General features: G+C 37.6%; 1 protein-coding gene across 4 annotated transcripts in view; it reads right to left on the minus strand.

The window, feature by feature from the left end:
- Positions 1 to 27,592, minus strand: part of GTDC1 (glycosyltransferase like domain containing 1) — a 364,500-nt gene that overhangs the window by 180,716 nt on the left and 156,192 nt on the right. For all 4 annotated transcript variants that reach the window (XM_084799646.1, XM_084799643.1, XM_084799644.1 and 1 more), the window contains 2 exons: positions 7,003 to 7,170; positions 1,177 to 1,350 (listed from right to left, as the gene is read on the minus strand). In XM_084799646.1, the coding sequence (XP_084655772.1) occupies positions 1,177 to 1,350; positions 7,003 to 7,170 (342 nt within the window). The remainder of the gene's footprint in view (positions 1 to 1,176; positions 1,351 to 7,002; positions 7,171 to 27,592) is intronic.

Raw genomic sequence — 27,592 nt, forward strand, 5'->3', positions numbered from 1 at the left:
GTAATTCACACAACGGAATACTACTCAACTATTAAAAACAGGATATGTTGAAATTTGCAAGCAAATGGATGGAACTAGAAAAGATCATCCTAAGTGAGGTAACCAAGACCCAGGTTGGTATACCCAAGACTTATAATTGGATACTAGGCCAACATGGATGTCCTCTAAGAGACTCCACCCAGCAGGAAATCAGAACAGATCCTGGGACTCTGGGCTGAGCTCTGAGAGTTATATGAAAGAGTGGGGGGGAAGGACCCTAAGAGGAGAGGGAGACAATCAAGGCCGCATATCTAGACAGAGGAGGGGCCCAGCCGAGGACAGTGCATGCAGAGAACCTAGACTTCCTCCTCAGATATAGCTGATGGACAGCTCATTCTCCAAGGTTAAGCAAGGGTGGCGGTTGGGAGGAGATAGGGAATACCACTAACATGAACTGTGGTGCCCTATCACTTCCTCTTGGCAGGGAGTGCCTGCAGCCACACAGAGGAAGGAGATGCAGGCTACCTGGATGAAGCCTGACAGGCTGTGGACAGATGGTGGGGGAGGAGGATCCCCTTGTCAGAGGTCTAGGGGAGGGTAATAGGACAGAAGAGGGAGGGAGCATGGGAATGGGAAGATATGAGCAAGGGGATAACAATAAGAATGTAATGTGAATAAATTATAATAAATTTATAAATAAAATAAAATAGAACCCCTCAGGGGAGGCAACAGGGGTTGAGGGGGAGTAAAAAAGTAGAACAATAAATTAAAATCATTCAGGAAATGAGATTTAGCACTGATTTACTTAAAGGAGTAACTGTTATGTATAACCAATAGTGGGCCTAGACTGAACGCAATGGTTGAGAAATATGCTTGATAATTACTTCTACAATATAACAACCAAAGCCTCTCCCTAAAAAAGAAAAGAAATGAAATGGAATAAAGCAATAAGGGCTACAACCCAAAATGCCCTACTTTGGTAAACAACTAAGAGTAAAAACAGAAAAATTTCAGTCTCTGGATAATGACTCAATGATAGGATAGATACATGATCATCAAAAATTTCTGTAAATCACATTATGGAGAGATAGAATTCTAATTACACTTACTGAAAAGGTCAAATTTGGCAAAAAGAAAAAAAATTTCTATACACATGATTTATGAGAAAATATCAAAAACATAATCAAACTCACTGACCTGCTTACATCAGGAAACCTGATGGGAAAATAAATAACTTGACACTTGGGTCTGATAATGCTTTCCAGATCCTTAGGCCTGTGGTCAGGAATCAGCTTCAGAAATTTCCCAATGGAAGTAAGAAATGATTCCATATTAAAATTGGAATTGAATACCACCACATCAGCCACCAAACTGTAAAGAGAAAAGGCAAATGCAAATTTATTATAAATTATTTTATAAGCCTCTGCATACTGACCAGAGTTTATGGTGTACCTCAGATTTGCAAAGCACACTTTACAATAATATATATGAAAATGCAGCTAATATAAATACTAGTTCTTACTATTTTATCATAAACATAAAAGGTTGGGTTGGTGGCTTCAAGCAAGAGTGGCCAGAGAGAAATTGGATAATTGAATAAAATCCCATAAGACGTCAAACTAATGCCTATTTCCCTAAATGCCATTAACTTTTCACATTATCAGTACCGAGTACAGGATCCTAACCATGTCTCTGTGTCCTATATCACAGAGGACAAAAGGTTCCCAGCTTTCTCACCATGCCCAAGTAGACTACCTCACATGAGGCTTTTTCCTATGGGGTCATGATGCCCTCAACACTATTCAGTTAAAGTCCATTTCCTCTTTTAGCCTTTGTCTGTACAAATTTTATTGTTTCTAAGTTTTGGTACTACATGGGGTGATAGTAATTTATTTTGCTATTATTCTATGTTCAAGATAATTATGGAAGTAGAAAAATTAGGATGTATTATATTTTTATTATTTTATATGTTATATAAAAGAATAAATGACCACAACTGCTTATCTTTAGAAATAAACAAATGTAATGTTGATGCTTCATTCTGATAAATCAACTTTCTCTTTAGTATTTTTTAAAATATAAAACATTGTTTAAATAAAACATGAAAGCAATTTTTAGATGACATAAAAATATTAGCAATTTTCTTAATATCTATTACACCAATGGTAGCTGTGAATAAGATGGATAAAACCGAAAATTGTAATATGAACAAAAACCAATTTAATAAGATTTGATTCTTGAAAATGTCTATAGTGGTTTCTCTTGGTTGTCAACTTGACATACCTAAAAAGAGGAAACTTGAATTGAACAACTGCTTCTATCAGATTGGCCATGCACATTGTTTGTGTGGCATTTTCTTGATTACTAATTAATCTTGGGAAGGTGGAGCCCACTACAGGTGGTGCCATCCATAGGCAGGTATGCCTAGGCTGTATAAAATGGGACCGACCCAAGACCAAGGCAGTGATCAGTGTTTCTCAGTTTCTACTTCAAGTTGGAAGTCTCTGGCTGAGTTCACGGGACTGGATGACGGACTGTGGTATATAAGAGGAGATAAACCCAGTCCTCCCCACATTCCTTTTGGCCATCATGTTTATCAAAACACAGAAAGCAAATTTTAAAAATTGACTAACCAATAATTAAGCATTACTGGACAATTCCATAAGAAGGTTAGCTTTATTTCATCCTAAAATACATACATCAGTAAGACTGAAAAAGAAGCATATACGTCCATAAGATTATAATTGATCATTACAAGCAAAGCTTAAAGATAAAACATGAATGCCACAGCTAATCCTTGGCATTGTTTACAACATACTTACTGGGGCAGGAAGGTTTGCTATTATAAATACACAACAAAAACCCAACAAAAGGCTCACTGACTGGCCATTTCTTTGCTTTTTGCCTGGACTTTTTTTTTTTCAGCTCCTACCTGGTGAAAATTTGGAGAACAGAGGCAACAGCAATATGGATAATACAAAGGAATGTCACAAAAGTGCTGACACAAAACTAAGCAATAAGGAAACAAATACAATAATATACTGAAAGTTGAAGAATGTTTTACAGCTAGTCTGTTTGCACCATATGTCATATATTGTTAATAGTGAGCAAGGGGTCATAATATATAGTTATAACATGTGTTCATAAGTCAGAGAGCTAGTGAAACCTGTTTAAGGTGGCAGCTTCTGTCAGTCACCTTCAAAATCCTTAACTGTCACACAGTCCAGAAAGAAATCTGACAGTGCCAACAAAAGCAGAAGTCAGCAGGAACACAAAAGAAGCATTGGAAGAAGCAGCCATACTTTTCAAAGTCACTGGAGCAGGGCTGCTTTCTGACACTCTTATTTTTCCTCTGGACAAGTGTGAAGTTTTTTTTCCTTTTAGGAAGCCAAATGATGATGTAGTCCAGTTACTTCCCTCCAAGCTTGTCTGTCAGCTCACTCTCCAAAGGAGAAATGCTGAAAATTATACGCACGTTTTCATTGTCTCTCCTTATGAGGGAAAAAAAAATCAGCACTAAGCTGGTATTTTTATTTAGTATCTGCCCACAACAAGCAAACAACATAACATAACTACTATTAAGTAATTAGCATATTTAGTCTATGTTGTTAAAGATTCACACTGGTCTACAGAAATATGCTTTTTCACATGTTCTTCCCTGATATGAGTGGGTGTAACGTCCATTAACTTTAAGGCCACCTATAAAGGGAAAAATACTTAATTCCTTCTTCATGATTTCTCAAAGTAATAAAAACATAGATCTGAAAAAGAAAATGTTGCTAATTCAAGAACCACAAAAACATGACCAATGTTTTACATATTGATAAACTACAAGGCAATTTCATTTTCATTGTTTTCAATATATAATTTATTTTTAATTTTATGTTCATTGGTTTTTTTTGCCTACATGTGTGTCTTTGTTACGGTGTCAGAAGCCCTAGAACTGGAGTTATACACAGGAATGAGCTGCCATGTGGACGCTGGGAATTGAACCTGGGTGCTCTAGAAGAGCAGCCAGTGCTCTCAACCACTGAGCCATCTCTCCAGCACCTCATTTTCATTTTGAAAACATATTTTCCTGTTGCCATTTCAAGATAAAATGAAGTATTTTAATTTTATTATAAAAATTTTAAATCGTTGCTTTTTATGAGACATTTGACTGCAGGTCTACAGGTTTGATAGTACTGCTCCTTACAATTGAAGCAGCTTGTAAACATGACTTCAGGAAAGCATTTACAAAATGCCCAAAGCACAATTAGTACCATATAGCTTTTTCTTCTGTCAACTAAACTAAGGAACAGACTAGCAAGGTCTTTCCAAACACATCATCAATAAAGTTGTGTAATGTACACAATGACTTCCAAGTTGACTTCATGTGATTGCTCCAGTGATGCAGCAGGACTCTGCAGCACAGCCAGTGCGGGTGTTCTAAATGGCTTACTGCGATCATCAAGAGAAAATACTGTATTGGTGTAGCGACAGACAAGGACTTCCCCTTTGAAATAGCAGGTATTTTCGGGCTCATATTTCATAAAATTCAGTGGGAAAAGGTATGAGAAACACTGGAACATTCACATTCCATATTATACAGATTTCTGTCTTTGAAGCAATAAAATAAACAAACAAAATAAATCAAAAAACAAAAGTAGGAGCTACAAATCATTTAATCTACTGAATTTTAATGTCTCTATTAAATGTTAGCTGAATACAGTGAAAATACCTGATGAAAGAACTTGCTGGCTTTTCTACAACTTAATAATTCAAGGAAGTAGGGGAAGAGGGAAAGAGCCTTGTCAACAGCTTTTATTTTATTTTGAATGTTATATAAAACAGTAAAATAAGTGGTTCAACATATAATTAGATGATTGGTCTATGTATGAGTATTTCATAATAAGAATAGCAGAGGCCTTGTTGATGTTTGTGGCCTGTGCTGGCACTGAAGGCCATCTGGGTGCTGCGGGCTGGGCTGCTGCCTGCAGGCATGATGGTGTCTGTGTCCCATTCAGCCACCAGAGACCATGCTTAGGTCTGTGGCACATGCTGTCTCCTGAGGCCAGGTTGATGTCCATGGTCAGTACTCTCACCATTTACCATGTGGAAGTCCATGATCTGTGCTACTGCTGACTGTAAAGGACAAGGAAGCTTCTTCTGCAGTGGTATTGATGACTGCAGACTCACAGTTGAGAGAGCCAGAGAAGGCTTCTGTGACAACTCTCACCTGTCTCACAGACAGACAGACAGACAGACAGACCACACTGAGGTCCAAAGTGGATCATGTCATTGCCCAGTGGGGTCAACAGGATTGTGTGCCCAAAATGGACCCCCAAGGACCACCATGTCCCTGATACTGCTAAGAGCCACGTATGGGTCAGTAGGCCTGATGTGGCCAGGATTTGGGTTGATGTCCAAGGACTGTGTTATCACCTAAAGACATGCAGATAGATGTTTATGACCTGAATCCATAGATGTCTGTGGGCCGTGCTGCCCCTGGGACCACACTAATGTGAGTGGTGCTCTGTCACCAGAGACAATGGTGGTGTCCAGGTGAGGGATGCCACCGAGGTTCGTGTCTAAGTCTGGGCTGTTGTCTGTGGCCCCTGTCACCACTGAAGGCCAAGTAGAGGTCCTTGGCCTTTGCTGCTGCCTGAAACCATGGTGATATTTGTGGGCCATGCTGGCACCAGAGGCCATAAAGATCTGAGTAGCCTACGTTGCCACTGAAGCCACTGTGAAGTTCAGGCCCCTGCTGCTACAGAGGGCCATGTCTGGGTCTATAGCATTACTGGGTCCAGGTCTGTACTGATGTCCATAGCCTGTATCACCACCAACGGCCACATAGATATCCATGATCTGTGCCACAGCCTGAAGCCATGTCCATGGGCAAGGCTGCCACCAGGGGCCACATCAATATGGGTGGCATGTACTATCAACCTGGGGCTGTGGTGTTACTGTAGCTGGGTCTGTGTTAATGTCCTTGGTCCATGTATGGTGGTTTGGATAGGTATGGCCCCATAATCTTGTGTTTGATGCTTGGCCCATGGGGAGTGACATTATTAGGAGGTATGGCTTTGTTGGAATTAGGTGTGGTCTTGTATGGAGGAAGTGCCAGTGTGGAGGTGGGCTCTGAGGCCGCTATGCTCAAGCTACGTCCAGACACAGTCCCCTTCTGCTGTCTGTGGATCAAGACGCAGATCAAGATCAGCTCTTGCAGCACCATGTCTGCCTACCTGCTGCCAGGCTGCCCACCATGATAATAATGAATTAAATTTTGGAAACTGTAAGCCAGCTCTAGTTAAATGTTTTCTGAAGAAACAGTCATGGCATCTCTTCACAACAATGAAACCCTAACAAAACACCTTAGCTACCACCAGAGGCCACAAAGATGACCAAGGTCTGTACTGTAGTCTGAAGCCATGCTGATGTTCATGGGCTGTGCTGTGGCTGAGGTCTGAGTGACCTGCTCTGCCACCTAAGTCCATGGTGATATCTGGGCCCATGCTGTCACAGAGGGCAATGTCTGGGTCCATGGTCTTACTGCATCAGGTCTGAATTGATATTTGTGGCCGAAATTGCCACGAAAGTCTGGACAGATTGAGGCCTGAATCCAGCTGCATCAGAAGGCCTTGTCTGGGTACGTGGCCCTACAACTGGGAGCCCTGTTTGTGTTATGTGCAGATGCCAGAGCCATGTGGAAGCCCATGATCCATGCTCCCATGGACCATAAAGAACAAATAAGCTACTTTGGAAGAGATATTGATAACTGCAGACACACAGTTGAGGCCAGCCTGGTCCACAAAGCAAGTCCTGGCCAGCCAAGGCTACAGAGAAAAACTCTGTCTGGGAAGGGGGAAGAGGGGAGAGGGTAGGGGGGAGAGGGTAGGGGGGAGAGGGTAGGGGGGAGAGGGTAAGGGGGAGAGGGTAGGGGGGAAGGGCAGAGGGAGGGGGGAGGGGGAGAGGGAGGGCGGAGGGGGAGAGGGGAAGAGAAAGATGGTAAAGACCAAGTTTTATACAAGCTATACCTACCATGAAAGAATTTGGTTGTATCCATACTGAAAATCTCTCTCCTGGTATTTCTTGACAGGATATACCAATTGGTTTTCATGGAAGTATAAGATCTTTTTCAATTTTCCCAGGTCAGGCCGAAGAGCAGCTAGTTCAGTCAGGTTAAGTACTGAGCTTGCAAAGAGGGTCCTAGGAAAGAATGAAGGTTTAGTGTGCTAAGCGTGCTTCACGGACCATCCTTTGCCTTCTTCTCTTCTCCCCCTTCCCACCACAAGAAACACAGAGCCCTATAGGGTCATATAAATTGTGGCCATATAGTACCCTGCAGAAGCAGTCTCAGTTCTGATCTTTAAAAAAATAACTGCTAAGAACTATAAAACTCCAGATTTCATTGGTCTCAGCTCAGCTCAGTTTCTGAGGGACAGGAAGAAGGAAAAAAAAAAAAACTGGCTGCATTTTACTGAAAAGGGCAAGAAAGGTTCTATCTGAAAGACAAAAAGAACAGAGATAAGGTTGCTTGGGTAATATTTTGCTTGCCAGTTTCACTGCACTTGCCTTCTTTATGCAACCAACTACTGAAATCCAATATACAAGCAGCATCAGTCTGTTTATGTGTTGACAAACTCCTATTTGATTTATGCAAAATACTTAGTGTGGTCTTTTCTCTTAGCATGTATTTTCAGTACACCTTTTAAAGTATCAAATAATCCTTAGGCTAAGAAAAAAACTTTTTTTCTTCTATTATTGACTGCTAATGGCTGGCACTAGATAGGTAAAACTCCTTATATAAACCAAATAAAAAATGACTACACATTGATTGTAGAAAAACCTGGAGTTTATCTATCTGTGTCTATAAATGAATCCAAATACTTATTTGCTCTCACTCTACATTTACTTAAATGCCTACTGTGTGAGAGAGGCAAACTGGGAAGAACAGAAATGTTGATCATGACAGTCCAGGAAGATGACTAGTGACTCTCATGTAGTCACATACACAGAGTTAGAGGAACAAACACAAAAGGAGCAACAAGAGATTTAGAGAGCTTGGAAAGGTCTCCCTGATGAGATGCCTACCACATATAAAGACAAAAAAGAGGCAGCACATGGACAGCTGAGAGCATTTGAAAACCCTTCTAGCTTAGTATCTTAAAGGTTAGGTATGAAAAATTGAGTAAAGAATACAATCACACTAATAATCAGTGCCAACGCAGAAATGCTGAAAATTTTCCAATGTTGCACAGTTACAAGATTTCAGGTAACTTACCATGCAAGTACTTTTGCTTGTCTAGACTTAAATAGCAAATACCACCTTTGTTATTCAAATGATTCCAACTAGTATAAACCCCTCTGCCTTTCAGACAAGCCCAATAATTAGCTTCAGGTGTTTACATAATCTGCACTAGCTTTTTCCCACAAAAGCAATGATTATTACTAAGTATATACAGCATAAACAGGAATTCAGTTTGTGTGCTACTCACTGCCTTCTTTCAAGTCTTGATAAGTTATATATGTTAATGTGACAGATTTGGAGGAATATTATTAAATAAAAGAAAAATTCATTTAACATTTATTTTACTAATGTATTTATTTATTTATTGTATTAACATCTATTTACGTTACAGCCATAATCCAACTGGTACTTTGATATAAGATTTTCCTTAGCATGGATCAATATATTCAGGAGGAAACTATCAATGATGTTCAATCTTACCAATTTGACCCTACAACACCAACATTTCCTAAAGTGTGCTTAATCATCAGGAAATTACTTATACCTCATAACAAATGGTGAGACAGCATTTCTTTATCTTGATCACTAGTAAAGGATTTCCCTTTGTTTTTTCATTGGTAATGTGCTAAACTCATAGAAATTCCTTGAATTTTTAACTCTACAAACACAAGTAACAAATGCCCACAAAAAGAATGCACTAGCTATAATCCACTACCAATTTTTTGAAGTTGACCATTGCACAATGAAAGGCATCACTCAGCCAGGAGCTAGCCCTCAGCCACCAATGTTCATCTTGCCTCAGGTACCATTTAAGCAATAAAGCCTCATAAGATGTACTTTATCATCCCACAGTAGGACTCTGGCAGGAAAGGCCATAAGGTGAGAACAAAAGCCACTAGGAACAAGATAATTTCTGACAGCTACTGCTTGAGCACAAGTTAAATTGAACAATTTATCTCAGCAGGAAGATCTTATGAGGTTTTATGCTTAATATTTTTAAATTAACATGAAGCCCACAGAAAGCAGTTAGGCAATCGTTCATAAACATGACATACTACAATCATTGTATAAGCTGGATCTGTACTTATTACAATGCTACTACAGAACAAAGCTGGTTTTAGACCACCAAAGAGCTTTAAATTAGAACTTTTATCTCTGTAAAAGAAACCTATATTTAAAATGTCTACTAAATTCAAATTAACAGCTGTAACATTAGCTTACCACTTTGCCCAAGTACTAATAAGTTGCTATTATAATTGTTTAACTAAAATGGCTCAGTGCTATAAGCCCATTAACATCAGTTCATAGATTTGGAATTGTATCCATATACATGCTTTTATTGTTTCTTAGTTGTAATGAAATTTAAAATAAAGAAATTCTTCTCAGTTTGAATAAGATCCATATACTTATCCTTCTCTTTGCCTATGCATAAGAAAGATACTGAAATTTACCTAAGCACTGTAGGTATATGAGCACAATCTCTTAAATGCATATTTTTGCATCCTGGGCAGCACAAATATGCACTGCCGTACAGAGCAGAGGGTTTACACTCACTGTTATGGCCACTAGACATGAACTCTGGTGAACTAGGCTATCTCTAGCTTGATCCATAAAATCTTCTCAGCAGGCTTTTCTGTGCTTGCAATTACTGACTACATTAACAGAAAACACAACTAAAAAGAGATGCTATTTTTTTCTTAAGCAAAGCTTTTACTACAGATAACTGAAGAGCACAATGCAATTTAGCATTTCTGATATACATGAACTGGGGATATTTTTATTATTTCTATTTTTTCAATTTTTTAAGATGATAACATAATTCCATCATGTCCTCTTGTTTCATCCCTCCAAATTCTTCCATGAACTCCCACCCAATCTCTTTCAAATTCATAGCCTCTTTTTTGTTGTTGTTACATACATATGTGCATATGTGAATATATATTATCAATGCATACTTAAATAAAATTCACATAGCTTAAGTAGGCCTTTAACAAAAAGCAAATTCTTGTAATGTGTTATTTTAGTCAATACCTAACTCTCAGGCACCTAATAAATATTGAATTTCCTTATATGATAAGTTATAATTGTATTATTCTAGTTTATACATTTTACCAAAAAAGATTAATTTATACACCAGATAACTTTCTATTACTTTTCTACTTTACAGAATCATGGAACTTTTCCCACGTCAGTGAAAAACTCAGAACCCTACTCCTCTCTCAGCCATAGTCAAGTAGGGAAATGAAGTAAGCAACTTGCACACGGAACAGCATGACCTCACTAGAGCATCCATTCTAATGGTGTGTTCTACTTGAAACCAGAGCTCTTCTTTTTGTATATGTGTGATTTCTTTTTTTTTTTTTAATTATTTATCCACTTTACATTCCAACTGTAGCTTCTTCCCTATCTCCTCCCTGTTCCACCCTCCCTCCCTCTTCCCCTTTTCTCCCCCTCCCCTACTCCTCATATAAGGGGATCCCCTCCAACCCACCCCAGCACATCAAGTCAAATCAGCGCTACCAGGAGGAAGTGATAAAGAGCACACAAGAGAGTCCACATCAGAGATAGCCCCAGCGCCCCTTATAAGGGGACCTACATGAAGCCTTAGCTGCCCATTGGCTAGATCTGTGTAGGAAGGCCCCACTTTAACTGGGAGAACTACATGCCTAGCATTCAAAATTGGGACTCCTCATTCTCTTTCACCATGGGCCATGTCTTATTCTGGTACCTACCCTTGGAAATGCTGTAGAGGAAACAGACAAATAAAAACAAAAACAATAGCAGCTGTGATGTTGATTCTTTGATGAACTTGCAAGAAAGAAACATGAAAGGAAGAGAGCTCCTATTAAATGAAAAGACGAGGGCATTTATGGAGAGTAAAGGGTGAGTTTCAAGCCCATGTTGTTTTACCCTGCACCTTTTACTTTTTCACCTTTTCAATGCTAATTTTTAATAATCTAAAATTAGACAATATTTTTGTCAATGGTACTCACTACAATCCACACTTGAGAAACAGAAAAACAGAAAATTTATAAAGAACTATATTAACCTGAGAAGTTTTATTCCTCTCATTCACCACATATTTTGAGAGTTACTGGACTACAGGACTGCTAGCAAAGGCCTACCCAAGGACATGCATGCCAGCAGCCACAATAAAGAAGTCAGCCTATTGAAATCTCATGGAAGTCAACAGGACAATGCCCAAAATTGGCAATGATAATGATTTACATTCAGAAATTTAGATGCACAAAGATAAGAAAGATGTCTTCCTCAAGGCTGTCAAATACAAATAACCAAAACACTAAGAATGTAACATTTATATAATTCCTGATTGTGTCATGGTTCTTCTTGCCATAGGTAATCTATTGTATATATGTGTAATAATATAAATGTATATGTAGAAAAATAAACTAATTTTAAAAAAAGAAGAAAAAAAACAAGAAAAAAAGAAGTGTGCCTGGATTGGTTACTTAAAGGCTAAGGCAACCTAGGACTCCAATGTTTCTAGCTTGCATAAGCAGATAGGTAATGCTCATTTTACTAAACAGAAGGATAAAAACATTTGGTAGATTGAAATAATATTGAAATAAAGAGACCAGTTTTAGGAATATTGACTATGAGTAGATATCAGCTTATATTTGAAGACCATATAAGAGAAAAAAACTAAAGATTTAGACAAATGAAGTAAGTCATCACATCCATCTGTTAAAAAAATGTTAAATTTAATTTATTAACCACCTTTTCTAAATGTTTCTCTAATATCACATGTTAGCCTGTTTCCTTCCATTCAAGCATATAAACTCTTTGATGAGACATATTAGACCTGTTGTTATTTACTTTAGTATCCTTGGATTTCCCTAATATGGCACACCTTGAATCTTTGTTTCGTCTTCTTAACGATTATCTTTGTATAAATCAGTTATTCCTTCATTCCTTCAATAACACTGAAAAAAAAACCTAGTTGATTCTTTCTTCAAAGTAATCATTTTCCTACCATTAAAAGAGGAAGTTTGAAAACATTCATACCTCATTACAGTTAAAAACCCAATCCAAGTCTAAAGTGTTATTTGATGTCAGTTTTCATCAATTTCTTCTTAAGTTCCCAATGATGCTTCAGGTATTATTTTCTTTCTTTCTTTCTTTCTTTCTTTTTGCTCTACTATATCAAGTATTCAAGATGTAATCCAAACAACTCATAGGGAAAGTTGGATGTCAACTTGGTATAAAGATAAAGAATGTATAATAACATAATAATAATTTCTGTCATCTTTTGGGATTTATGATTGGCAGTCTTAAAGGAATCAGTCAATTAACATTCAAAGACATCTATCTTACAAAGTGTTCTGGGAACACTTCATATAGTGATTTAGTGCCATAAACTAAAATAATTAATATGTGAAATATTTGTAATTCAAATCTTGGTTGATGACAATTCCTTAGCAGCAACATGATATTTTATATTGAAATGTACTTTGCCCTTTAGTTCACTCCACTCTAGAGTCTCTGGTGTTCATTTCTAAGCTCTGTAAAGTCAGAAGGCTGGAGATGCAAGTTAATGGATACAAGTATCATAACACTACTAGTGTTGTTTACATCTACACATATCTAAGGAAATACAGACCAGTAAAGCTAGAACATTATCATTCTGTGTAGATAAGAAAGCTCAAAGTTATATATGCTTGGTGACAATGAGGAAAGCACAGGAAGGCTCATGGCAGCATTTGAGCAATTTCGTCATTTATGATTCAAATTTGTGACACAAAAAAAATTAAAATACTCAACACAACAATAATAAAACCTGCTTCAACTGACTTGTTTCTACAGTCATGCAGGGATAAACAAACACTGAAAAATAGACTTTTCCTACTACAACTATGCATTACAAATTAAGATACTTTCTAGATTCATTATATAATAGATTTTAAAATCCTTTTTTTTTTTAGTTTATGTACATTTGCCTTTTTCTTTTGAAGCTGTTTTGTTTATTTTAAGCTTTGTATGACAAAAAAAAAAGTCTAGAGTGCAGTCTCCTACAGATGTCAGAAAAGCATGTCAGAACCTTAGGTGTTAGAATTATAGGCCGTTGGAAGATGCCTGGTATCAGCGCTAGACAGCAATCTGGGTTCCCTGGAAGAGTAGAAATCTCTCTTCACTGCTGATCCCTCTGTCCAGGTCCTGAACATGTTCCCCTGAATGTCTTCCTCTATTTTATTTTTTAATTGCTTGATTTGTGACTTTTTTTCTATTTTCATAGAGATTATTACTGTTTTAGGTTGTTACTATTATTATGTTCATTTCACTAAATCTAAGACGTTTATTCTAGATCTTTTCTGAAATCGATGTACACCCTTTTGAAAAGTATCGGCCACAAATAATTTAGTCTACTGATGTTCCTATTTTGCATATCACTCTGATTACAAGGGTAGCAATAGACAATAACTACAGATGTCAAAGCCACAAAACATTACTGTATATAATAGGCACTCAAGAGTGTTTGAGGAAAAAAATGTTCAGTAATGTAGTCCACTGATTCCAAAAGTAAAAGCTGAAGGTATGAGTTCCAAGACTGGGACCTTTATATTCTTACTTCAAAGATAAACATTTTTATAAACATTGATTTCCTGGAGTTTTCATGAGAAAATTCTAATTTCAATTTCTCTGTCTATGTCAGAAAAAAGAAATAATCAAAGACAGTTTACTTCAAGATTAAATAGAATAAATTGTAAATGAAAAAGGTCTGTATATCTATTTAAATTTTACAAAAAAAGAAAGAAAGAAAGAAAGAAAGAAGAAAGAAAGGAAAGAAAGAAAGACAACCCTATCATTTTATTTGGGTTTTCTTGATACCTTAAATCAATGACTTCTTTTTTTTTTAATCTATAAATTAACTAGTATTACATAGGTATGGGAAGTGAACTATATAAAACAATACAAAATAGTATTAGAAATATCTAATATAGCCATGAAAACAACCCAATGCAATCTAAATTCCACTGTAACTTCACAGACATGTTCTTCTTTTTCTACTCTATTATATCATAATTATATCACATTACCCAGAAAAACAGGAAATAAATAACTCCACATCCCCAAAAACCCAAAGAAAGGAAATACACACACACACGCACACACACACACACACACACACACACACACACACACACACATGCACACGTACACGCACCTTACATCCATCAGAATGGCTAAGATCAAAAACTCAAGTGATAGCACATGCTGACAAGGATGTAGAGAAAGAGGAACACTCCTCCATTGCTGGCGGGAGTGAAAACGTATACAACCACTTCGGAAATCAATCTGGTGCTTTCTCAGACAAGTGGGAATAGTTCTACCTCAAGACCCAGCTATACCACCCCTGGGCATATACCCATAAGATGTTCCACTGTACAATGAACATTTGCTCAACTATGTTCATAGCAGTCTTATTCATAATAGCCAGAATCCAGAAACAACCTAGATGTCCCTCAATCAGAATGGATTGAGAAACTGTGGTACATTTACACAATGGAATAATACTCAGCTATTAAAAACACGGAAGTCTAGAAATTTGCAGGAAAATGAATGAAACTAGAAAAGAGCATTCCTGAGTTGGATAATCCAGACACAGAAAGAAACATATGGTATAAACTCACTTGTAAGCAGATATTAGCCAAATACAGGATAACCATGCTACAATAAAAAGACCTAAAGAAGCTAAATAAAAGGGCCCTAGGCAGGGTGCTTAATTCTCATTCAGAAGGGCAGATGGAACAGACACAGGAAGTGGTTGAAGAGCAGGAACAGGACAGGAGCCTACCACAGAGGTCCTCTAAAGACTCCACTGGAGGGGGATCGAAGCAGATGCTGAGATACACAGCCAAACTTTGGGATGGAGCACAGAGAGTCTTATGGGAGAGTTGGGGGACAGAAGGACCTGGAGAGGACAGGCACACCACAAGGAGACTCTCAACAAGCTCATCTAAGTTACTAGGTCCACCCTGCCTCATCTAGGCAAGAGACCAGCAATCGTCCCAGTCCCACAATCATGTCTATCCCACTCCATGTCGCATGGCAAAAGGACTTTCCTCCTCCTCCTTCTTGGAATTCCCACCCCTCTCTCAGACAGTCCTGACTTTCAACCCTCCCCCATCGCCCTCCTCATCTCTACCTCTCTGTCCAACTAGTTGGCCAATCAGATTTTCAATGACAGCTGCTAAATCCATACAGCACACAAGATATTCCTCTACAATATGGTTTCCAAGTGTCAGGGATTATGTAGAATGTCATAAAACAAAAAAGAAATCGAAATTTGGCCTTTGGCATAAAAAAGAAACCCTTGAAATGGGCACTCAAAGATATTTCAGTGTGCACTCAAAGTTAAAAGGTTTGGGAACAGGAGGTTGTAAATATCTACTTACCCATAAAGAGAAGAAAAAAGTACCTTGGATCATGTATGCTCACTTTCTATTAATTTAGCAAATATTTAGCACACATAAATTATGCATAGCCTATTTGTGAACATTTGTATATATGCACGCACATATATACAGTATATGAGTCTGTGTAGTTAATAAGGGAAAAAAGCTAAACTGTATTGACATGCTACTCTTTATCTTTGCTTTTTGGAAACTGGAATATAAATAAATAGCTAAAGCTATGTAACAGCAAACCTTTGATATTTTAAATGACAAAAGATGCTGAATTTGTTTATCATCATATTTATATGCCGTCCTACTGTTACCATTTTAATATGAACACAGCATTTCAGTGATAAAGTGCTCCTTTACTAGGTCCCCAAAGCTCATATCCTCCAGTTCCATAGTCTAGTAACTTTTTCATAAAAATCCTTTGCGTTGAAAAACACTTTCAAATAAATGTTCATACTTTACCACTCCATAGGAATCAACAGGAAGATGAGATTCTCCCAAGAATGTTCCTTGAAAAACTAAGACTGTCACAAAAACCTGAGCATCTGGCAACTCTGCCACCATGAAGTATCCATATGGAAGAGACCAAAATGTGTCAAAGTACCCCAAATGATTTGGATAGTGCAGAAGAAGACAGAATAAATAATCCAGTATCGTCAACACACTCAACAGCAGGCAGTGATATGATATCTGCTTCTATAGTGGGCCAGAATGCAGCACAAGTGTATGAGGCTGTGTTTGTGTGTGCACTTACATGTGTATGTGGAGGGTGGGCCTGCAGGCAGAATATCACCATACATGAAGCTAAAATTTTACTTTTGTACAGGATTTTTTTCCTTTAATACTTTTCTTTGTAGAGATAGCAGATCTGGGTACAGGTTTATAGACATATGGAAGGAAAAAAATAAAGCCAAGGAAAACTTATATTTAAGATAAACATAGCAACATTACCTTAGAGTCAATGAAGAAAATGCACTAACTTAAAATTATGGCTGAAACTGTATGTACAAGAAAGTTAGAAAATGCAAAATTATGGTTCCCTCAACAACTATAACCGTGTCCTCATGCATGTGTAAGTATTCTGCATTATTGTAATGATGATACATTTCAGCTTTAATATCAGTTTATACAGTGTGACTGAAAGAGGATTCTTCTGGGAACTATAACTTTAAATGTCTGTATTTCTGTGACATAAAATCTTAACTGTAAAGTTACATTAATATAGGGTGGGGTTTTGCATTTCTAGCTTTAAAAAATGAAGAATGAATGGCTAATAACATTAAAATAGAAGAAGACTAGACAATTTCTGATGATGCAAAGTGGATTGACAGTACAGAAATAAAATAAAGACAACTAGAGACAAAAATAAATTTACATTCAGCGATTAACTTAAAAATCAAGAACAAAAAAAGCATCCACTTAGGAATTAGTAGTCTCACTGTTTATATAAATATTAGTTTGTGATTAGAAGGTAATTTCTTTTTATTATATTTAACATTACTATAAGTTAAAATAACTAAAATAATTCAACCAACACATATATCTACAGCTTATCATAGAAAAAAGTGTCAGTAATGGTCACCAGACTTCAAATACAGGAAAGACAATAGGAGCCACTTTACCTTCTTGCACATGTAATATAAAATGACACCTTTTTTTTTATTACTGTCACAAACAAATTATTCATCATGCGGCTGAACCCAATTCAAATGTGGTTCCCAAACATGCAGCACTAGACAAACACTGATCAAATGATGTAAGGAAAGAAAATTGCACTCATACAATTACTGAGGTATTGGGCAAGCATGGAAAAGTCCAGAGACAAAGAACAGTGAGAGGGATTCCAAAGACAAGTGTCACAAGCATTTTTGCTCATTTGGGAGTTAGGGGAGAACTCACAAATTCTTTCATGAAAGTGCCCTTTTCAATGGCCTCACAGCAACAGTGGTTCCTTAAAATAAAGAGACAATAGTGAGTGTTTAAATGTGATGGTTTAGTAACAGGAGTTTTGTTTTGTAATCTTTTTTAGAGACATGGACATTTACATGTATGACTAGGTGGGAGGGGGGAAACTAAATGTTCCTAGTCCTGAAAAGATAAGTGATTGAGGCTTAAAAAAAAAACAGTCATGGCTGCTTTCTTGTTTTTAAAAATAGAAATTGTTAATTTAAACTGGATAATAAAAAAGTATCAAGATATGGATAATTCAAGTAAATAGTAAAAGTAACTACAGTAGATTTTATTGTGGCAATGCCTCCAAACTAATATATAACATATAAAGAAAATTGTAGGCTAGTTATTAGGTAATCTATGTGCTGAGTAAATTCTGAAAATTCATCAATATAGATGCAAAATAATTTTAATTTTAGATACATTGGTATAGAATTCAAATTTAAGGTTATTATTCACACACCATATATATATATTTCTACTCTAATATGCAGTATGTACCCATACAACTCAATTATAATATATGGTTTACTTCCAATACTTTGAAAGTGCTATTGCTGGCTGTTTAGGATAAGTAAAATATACAAGTTAATTGTTAGCTGATCAAATCATGGTTATATCAATTACTAGTCTATTTTTTATCACAAGAATACATCCTAGCTGTAACAGATAGATACGATTCTATGGGAAGATAAGAGAAAAGGGTTCTGGCATTCATTCCTACTCCAGAGTTCTCAGAACTAAACTCTCTGCAGCTGGAAAGAACACACCCTTCCCAGAGCTTACAAGAGGCAAGCAGCCCCCTGCTGTGGACAAGCTGAAGCAGCCTTATATCCTACACCTGATATTAAAATAAAAACTTGTTTACATACATAACTGAGGTTTTAAAGACACCAAAACTTCCACTGCAGGCCTACAGGGTAACGTAAAGGAAGTGAGGAGGAAAAAAAAATAAAACAAAAACTTGGATTAGACAATTAAAACTGGGAACTGCAAAGTGAAGAGAGACAAGAGGGAAACGCACTAGGATTGATCCCATCAACTTGAAGATGATGTCAGTGGGTCTGGAAACATCAATCAGTGGGTTTGGCAACAGTGGCTCTGGTAAGGTACAAGCCCTAGCCAGTAAATAAGGACCATCAGTAGGCCTGACTATATCCATCTTTAGGAAATAAAAAACAGGATGTGGGAGAAGGAACAGAACACAGGAAAACTGTTTCTTATTCATATAGATATACTTGGTATACATGACAAAGTAAGCCTAGAATATTAGATGTAGATTTATGTAACAAATTATTAACATTCTATCCCAATCATAGTTTTTAACCCTATTAAGAAGTGGATTGAGATGGCATTTATAACTTCAGGACTTGGAAGGCTGAGTCAATTTATCTTAAAGATAAATTGAAAAGTTCCTAAAGTAGAAATTATGAATGTACTATTATAATATTATACAATTAGGAATATAGGAAGACTATAGGAAGAAAGATTATAGAGTTATAGGTCCTTCATTTATGGATTTTCATAGTTAATGTCCTAATATGCTATCATGTTATTTTACATTATTTTTTATAGTTTGGACAGTATTGGGGCTAGAAAGATGGCTCAACAATTAAGAGCATTGACTGCTCTTATGGAGGACCCAGGCTCAATTTCTAGCACCTACTCTCCTCTGCCTCCATGGGTACCAGGTATGAATGTGATCAACAGAGATATATGCAGTTAAAACACCTATACATATAAAAATAAAAATAGACAAATATTTTAAAAGATTTAAAAATTAACAATAGAATTTTAATTTAAAAATTTTATATTGTCTCTTAAATTTCTTATGTCATTGAGTGTTCCATGGCAGCCTGGAATTTATCAGGTTCTCTCCTAGGAAGTTTGGACCTGTCAAACATGAAACCAGAAGTGCATGCTCCCAGGGCAGAAAAGGGTGAAGCACAGGATCAAATGAGTTCAGGGCTCTGAAACCTGAGCCAGGCAGCAAGGAGGACCCAGACTAACTTGGACTGAAAAGATAGAAAAGTTCTTTTCCAATCCTGGCCATTCAGTACCTTCCAAGATGGCCTCAGTGCTGTTCTACACTTTGCGAGAAAAACCACACCCTCATACCTGTCCCGAACACCGGACAGCACATGATGTCCCGAGCTGAGCTCTTGCTCCCTCAGGGATAAAATAACTAGTAACCAGTCATTTTAAAGGGCATTCTTAAGAACCAACCATGGTCCAACAACTCTTCTTAAGCGCCAACTCTGCTTCTGTAGGAGTATAAAAGACCTAAGCTTTGCTTATTCAGGGTCTCCAGCTCAACAGAGATCGGTAGACCCCATCGCGATGGATCGATAAGGCATCCCTTGCTGATTACATCGGACTGGACTCTCGTGTCTCATTGGGCTCCGGGAGGCAGGACGTAGCCCCCAAGTCTTACAGGACAAGTCAGTAGTTGCTTCTTGAGCAGGCAGTAAAGAAGACAGAGGCTGAGTTGGCAGCCCAGTTTTATCTGGGCAGACAAAAATGGCTGCTTCAGGAACTGCCAACCACTTGCTCCCATAGACAGGCATGGTGGTGGGCAGAGGGTTGCTAAGATGGCCCCAGTAATCTGTGCCAACACACTGATGGAAACTAACAGCAGCCAGGAAGCAGCCAAGTCCCAGGGGTCTAGAGATGAATTCTTTGGGGAGAAGGTGAACCCTTCCATCCCGAGAATAAATGACTAATCTCAGATGGTTATGGTGAGAACCTGATGGTAGCATGTAGCACATTTATTTCCTGTTAAACAGGGATTTATAATCCTTGGGCAATAGGAGGGCTTTTGACATGAATGTGTTGGACTTGCTGGAGCTAGGGAAACCAGGAATACTTCAGTGATAATATAAGGGAAACACAGTAGTTAATTATCTTATAGGTGGGGAAAGAACTCCAGGTACAGTTAAAGGTCACTGGTTAAAAGCCAAGACACTAAGACATCTTATTAGCATAGGGTGAGTGGTTCCAGGAACTCCCTGGTGCTTGCTAAACAGGTTTACTGTCAGGAAAAGGTTAGACTTGTAATCTTCTTGAGGACTATGTGACACTTCTTAGAGGATCTGGGTTTCCCCAGGTCAGGCAAAAAGGAAGTTCATCATACTATACTGAGTTCAGAGGCTTTCTGGAAACGCTAGAATTCGACCTGACAGCAGGGTCCCACACTAAGATACTTTCTACTTATATTTCTTGAGTAAAAAAATAATGCAATATACAGTGTTATGCAATGAGTCCTCTTAAAATCTCCCATAGTCAGTAATCGTTATACCTAATTTGTCTCTTTAAGGTATAGTTAATTTAATAGGCATTTATACATTTACTTTTTAAAAAAAATAACTTTATTTTTAAACATAAGGAATAAATACTAATATCATTTTAGGTAGCAGTAAGAAAAAAATTACTTTGGCATATGGCAATGAAAAGTATTTGAAAATAATGCAGTCTCTGCCTCCTTTTAAAGAGAAAGAATATGGTGATCTCCTCTCTCAGTTAGGGTTACTCTTGCTGATATGAACAGAAGAACAACTTCTAGATGAACAGGCTTTTGCTACATTTCCACACTATTCATCATAGTAAGGCAAGAACTCAGAGTAAGAACTCAGAAGTGAAGGTGTTTCAGAGGCCAAGGAGGGGTGCTGCTTATAGTCTTGTTCCTCCTGGCTTGCACCCAGAACCACCAGTTCAGGGGTAGCACCACCCACAGCCTTTACTGGCTTCCCTAGAGCTATTTCTCAATTTAGGTTTCCTCTCTCAGATGACCTAGCTCCAGTCAAGTTGGCATAAAACTAGCCAGACCATCTCCATAGTACAATGTTGACAGCACATAAACATATTTCCTAACAATTGCATTGTGGGGGAGCCATGCTAAATTCAGCCATTTTAGAAATCTCTACCTTAAGCTGCATGCTGTGGTCTTTGAGTTGTTGACCCTTGTCAAAGGCTATCTTTGGGTTTTTTACCTTTGAAAGAAATAGGGAAGTCATAACAGAGAGCTACCCAGAGGATTAAGGAAGTTCTTACAGGGAGATATTCAGGCTATTGCATTTTTGCCTGGGGGGTAGGGAAAGCGGGATTAGAATAGATCCTGTTGACCTTGCTATATAAAGTCTTACTTTTTTGCATTAAAGAGAGTCTTGATCAGAAATATCCAGCCTTGACTCATCATTCCTCACATCTCTGTACCCCACTTTCAATCGCTACTCCCTCTTTCAGGTGAACCAACTTCCACTATAGCTGCTAATAAATCTTCCCACTCTTTGGGTATAATCCTTTTGGGGGAAGCCTAAGTTTTTAACATATCTCACATAAAGTGAGTCAATTCCATAAGGTACTATTGATTCTTTAAAATGTTCTTATATTTTTAATAGTTCTTATATTTTAACAGGATTCCAGGCTAGTTTTTCATTTTGTGAATTTTCACCATTTTCTCGCATTTGATCTTGGCTATTAGAAAAGATAGTGTGGGTAGTAACCTTTCCTCAATACCATTAAGAGGTGGCACTAAAGACTCAATTGCTGTCTATCTTCATCTTCAATTTCACTAGGTACCACATGCTAATAAATAAGATCTCCTCTGTCAAGGCTTTGAGCTACCATAGCTAATTTTTTGTTGGTGTTGTACAACTATTGTTAGTAGTTGTACAGTTATTTTTTCAATCTTTTTAAAGAAAAATATATAAAAATTCAATTGAAAGTAAGGAGAGGTTTCTTTTTTTTGTTCACAGTTGCAGTAAATATTGCAATGGTTTTTCAAGCAACGTTTCTATCCCTACTAGACCTACCCTTGCTCTTAAGGGATCTGAAATAGAGTTTCCCATTTTTAATGCAGGAAATTATGTCAATATAATTAAAATTGTCTTTTGGGGTGGTTTACTGTGATTCTCTATCTCAGAGGCTACTGTGGCTTCAGAGTCTCCCAAGACTCTTTGGACTTCCAGCAGAACTCAAAGAACTGACTATTCCTCTGGAGATGATGCCAGGTGAATTTTTCCTCTGCAGCTTTCTGTCAGATGTCTCCTGTCCTCTGTGAAGTTTCTGTCTAATGTTCTCTGCTTTCTGCAATGTTGGTGGGCTTTTTCTTCCAATTATATTGGGTTTTCCTTCCACCCATACTGGATATCAGACACAAATGTTGTTTTAATTTCCTCAGATGAGGGGATGAGATCAGAGCTTTCCCAAGCCCTTTTAGCTCTTTCTGAACTCTCACTGGCTGGTACAACTCAGCTGTTCTGGCCTAAACTCCTCACCATGCTAACTGACTCAAACTGGCTTCTCTTAGCTTGTGAATAAACTGCTCTGTCTGACCTCAAACTAATTCTGGCAATATGTTTTAATCTTCTGGCTCCTTCTCAGTCTCAGTTTCATTCTATCTTCACCTTTGTCTAGCTTGTTATCTTGGCAATCTGTCTCTGTAAAGTTGTCCTAGTAAGAAACTTTTGGTTAAAATGAAAATAAGCAAAAAAAAAAAAAAAACCAAACAACAAAAGCCCTTCCTCTTTTCTCACACTCTGCACTGTTCTTATGTAGCCTCTCTTTCCAGTCTTGTTCTTTTGAGAGTTGGGCATTTCCTATCTCTGACTCATTCTGTCAAATCTTTTTCTGATTCATTACTTTGTCTATCCCTCAATTAGATATCAATTTAAACATGGCTGCTTCATTCTATAAACTAACCTTACCGTCATTGTTTGGGGTTAAAAGTGTATGCTACAAGAATTCTGAATTTCACCAGGCTTACATAGGCCTAGGTCTTTAGATGTGATCCCTTGGCAGAACATCCATGTTACTGGATTAAGACTCTTCTACAGGCATTTTGCAACTCTGCTATGTCCAACATCCTGAGGTCTCTAACACAATCCAAGCTTCATGACCACAACCTTTACACAACAGCCTCTCTAGTACTCCATTCAGAGATACCCCTTGACACATGACTGGCCTCAACAGATTTCCTAGGCCAAAGAGAAATACTGCAAAATCTCTTTTATTATTGCTTCTAAAGTCAGAATCAAGTGACCAAAGTGCCAAGGTCTGCAGCCTGATGAGGCCAGAACATGGACCACTCCTTCAGTTATATTTGCATGAGCTTTCTATTATTGTTTCTTTCACTGCTTACACTTTTCTTTTAAATCCTTTTCACAAATTGGAAGCTTAGCTGGGTAGATTCTTACCAAAGGATCACCACTCTTTTATTCCATTTAGAACCAGGCTTTTCTTTAAACCTTTTATCTCCTTGAGCACATGGACTTACCACCATTACACTTCCTGGTGCTCCTTTCCTCCTTGAACTGTACACTTTGTATTTCTCTTTGTCCAGCAGGCTCCTTTTCATTATAGATCTAAGTTAGAGTAACCACTAATTACTATACAACAAAGTCAATACTAGAGTACATGAGACAAATTTTTGAATCAGAGCACAAAGCAGTCATGCTTCTGCAAAAATATCACATGAATGGTCTGTAGGCTACACACTAACATTCTTCTCAGAAACTTCTTGAGCTGGGCCTCTACAGTGCAAATCGCCACTGTCTTCCATGCTCCTACCAGTATGGTCTATTCAGTCCTGCTTAATGTATCCAATTGCCTTTCTAATCCAAAGTCCACATTCCACCTAGAATGACCAGCATTCCAAGAAGCAGCATGGTCATGCCTGTCACAGCAATATCCAGACCCCTGGCATCAACTTTTGTATTAGTTCCTGCTTTAATACTGTGAAAAGACATTATGACCAAAGCAACTCTCATAAAAGAAAAACACAGAAGGGAACTTGCTTACAGTTCCAGAGGTTTAGTTCATTATCATCTTGGCAGAGAGCATGGGGGCATTCTCTATACTGGAGCAATAGCTGAGAACTATCTTTAGGCCAAAGAGACTGGACTTGGCATGGGCTTTTGAAACCTCAAAGTCCACCTTTAACCCAGTGACATAATTCCTCCAACAAGGTCACATCTCCCAATTCTTGTACTCTTGTCAAAATACTTCCACTTCCTGGTAACCAAGCATTCAAATATATGAGCCCATGGAGCCCACTCTTATACAAACCACCACATATGTTTTAACTATAACATGTAAACAACTTTTCTGGTGTTATCTACTTGGCTGTATGGGGCCACATGAACCATAATTGTCAATTCTCTTCTGACTCTAGGAAATTTTCTTCTATTTTACTAAAGATGGTTTGTATTAGATGAGGCCACCTCTGAGATGCTTGCTTTCTTTTCTGATGCTTCTCGATCAATAGAAGAATGGATAAAGAAATTGTGGTACCTCTACACTATGGAATACTACTCAGCTATTAAAAACAAGGAATTTCCAAAATTTGTGGACAAATGGATTGAACTAGAAATTGTCATAATGAGTGAGTTCACACAGAAGCAAAAAGAGCTAAATGGTATATACTCACTTATATAGGTGTACGTCCCCATGAAAAACTGTACCTATCAGGAAAGTGGGTAAGAGGGGAGGACATCCTATTGAGACTTTAGGTGTGAGAAGCCTGGGAGAATGAGGAAATAGAAGGATCCAGCAGGTCCTGGAAAACTACAGGCGAGTCTGGGCCCTGGGGTCCTCCGCAAACTATGGCAACAGCCAAGGAAAAAATAGGCAGTAAACCTCGAACCCCTACCCAGACTAGCCGATGGACAGGACATTCTCCACTGTTGAGTGGAGAAGGAGATCTGACTTTCACACAAACTCTGGTGCCCCATATTTGACCATGTCCCTTGGATGGAGACGCCTGGGGCACTCAGAGGAAGGATAATAGGTCACCAAGGAGAGACTTGATACCCTATGAGCATATACAGGGGGAAAAGGTCCCCCTCAGACACAGACATAGGGGAGGGGAGTAGGGGGGAAGTGGGAGGAAGGGAGGAATGGGAGGATACAAGGGATGGGCTAACAACTAAGATGTAAAATGAATAAATTAATAAAAAACTGAAAAAAAAAGAAAAAGCAATCAATCAATAAATAAATAAATAAAGATGGTTTCTACACCTTTGGTATAACTAACTTCTAACACAATACCCAGATTACAAAGGATAAGACTTTTGATAGTGACCCAAAAACTTTCCTGTGATCTACTCAATTTTTTAAAACTTGTCATTGACTTTTACTGTGTGAGCCAATTCCTTTACTTTGAATTCTTTCCCTGTCTTTCTGTTTTTGACATGATCTACTCTGTTCTGAGACTCTCAACTGAGATTTTTCATTGGATTACTGATTTTTCCTTTCCAACATCATTTCAATTTAGATTTAAGCATTTCAAACTCTATTTCCATGTCACAGATTGCCTTCCTTACTTCATTTATCTCTTTATCTTCTTTGAATTGTTTGACCAATTATAAACATTTTTTAAAATTCTTTGTAAGATTTTTTTCTGCATATTTTTCACTAGGAGACATTTTACATGATTTTTACTTATTTATTGACATGACTGCTTAATTTGCTTGTTTATGTTTTTATTCCTGAATTAAAATTTGCACATCTGAATTAAATTTTGCAGGTGAGCTTTTCTTTCCTTTTTTATTCAAGCCACTTTTTTATCCCTCTCAGCCAATGTTTACAATGTTCATGGTGGGGCAAGCATTAGAATGTTTGGACCTTGACTATTTTTTGCTTGGTATGTGGAGATAGAGTCTCTGTATAGGCCTTCATTTATTTGTGTATTACTGATGTTTTTATTGCTTTGATGAGACAATGAGCAAAAGTTTACTCCAGGCTTATGGTATAAGAGGGTTAGAGTACAAGACTATCATAGCAGGGAGCATGGCAGCAGGCATGTAAAAGGAGTAGTAGCTGATAGCTCATATTGATATTCATATCCATAAAATGTGTGTTTGATTCCTAGCACCCACACAGCATCTCTCAGTTCCGGAGGATCTGATACCCTCTTCTGCCTTTGCAGGCATCCGGCACAAACAAGGCACAGAGACATACATGCAGCCAAAATATCAATACCCACAGAATAAAATTTTTAAAAATCAAAAGTAATGTATTTTTAAATTACAAATAATTTACAAATGTAAAAGCTAATGATATGACTTATAATTCTGCATCTTCAGAGCAATGGTTTTTGTGTTTTGTTTTTTGTAATTTAGATAGCTTACACTTTTTTCCAACATGTAAATCTATTTTATAAAATGTAATGCACAATATATGTCTTCAAAATATAATTTTCACATAACATTTTTGAGGACAGTAAAAACCAAGTCTTTACTGTCTAATATCATTATCTTACGAACTATAAAACTGGGTTTTTCCAATATGGCAGCACTGATCAAATATTGCTTCTGATTAGCAGGAAACACCAGACTTCACAATGACCTAAAGACCAAAATGGGAACTACCAAACACCAGGGCCTCTGATTCTCAGATAGTGACCTCATTAGAGGAACCCATATGCCTGTTAAAACTAGAGACATCCAGATGACTATAGGACAGTGCAAAATGACTAGCAACAAAACTGAGACCAGTGATCCTAAAACAGCAAGGCCTGGAGATATGAACACCCACGAAATGGAAAAAGAAAAATTTAAATCTGAGGTAATGCAAATGGTAGAGGCCTTGAGAGAGGAAAATAAATCACTCAAAGAAAAACAGGAAAATACATTCAATCAGATAAAGGAATAGAATAAATCCTATAAAGAACTACAGGAAAATACATCCTAAGAGATCAAAGAGATGAAGGAATTGAATAAATCCTATAAGGAATGACAGGAAAACACATCCAAACAGATGAAGGAGTTGAATGAATCCTATAAAGAACTACAGGAAAATACATCCAAAGAAATGAAGGAATTAAATAAATCCTATAAAGAGTTACAGGAAAATTCAATCAAACAGGAGAAAGAAATGAGTAAGACTATTCAAGACCTAAAGTGGAAATTAGAAGCAACAAAGAAAACACAAGCTGAGGCAGTCTTAGAGCTGGAAAACATAGGGAAGAGAACAGGAACTGTGGACACAAGCCATGCCAACCGAACAC

Source organism: Acomys minous (assembly GCF_964271855.1).
Source record: "Acomys minous genome assembly, chromosome: 10".
NCBI lineage: Eukaryota > Metazoa > Chordata > Mammalia > Rodentia > Muridae > Acomys > Acomys minous.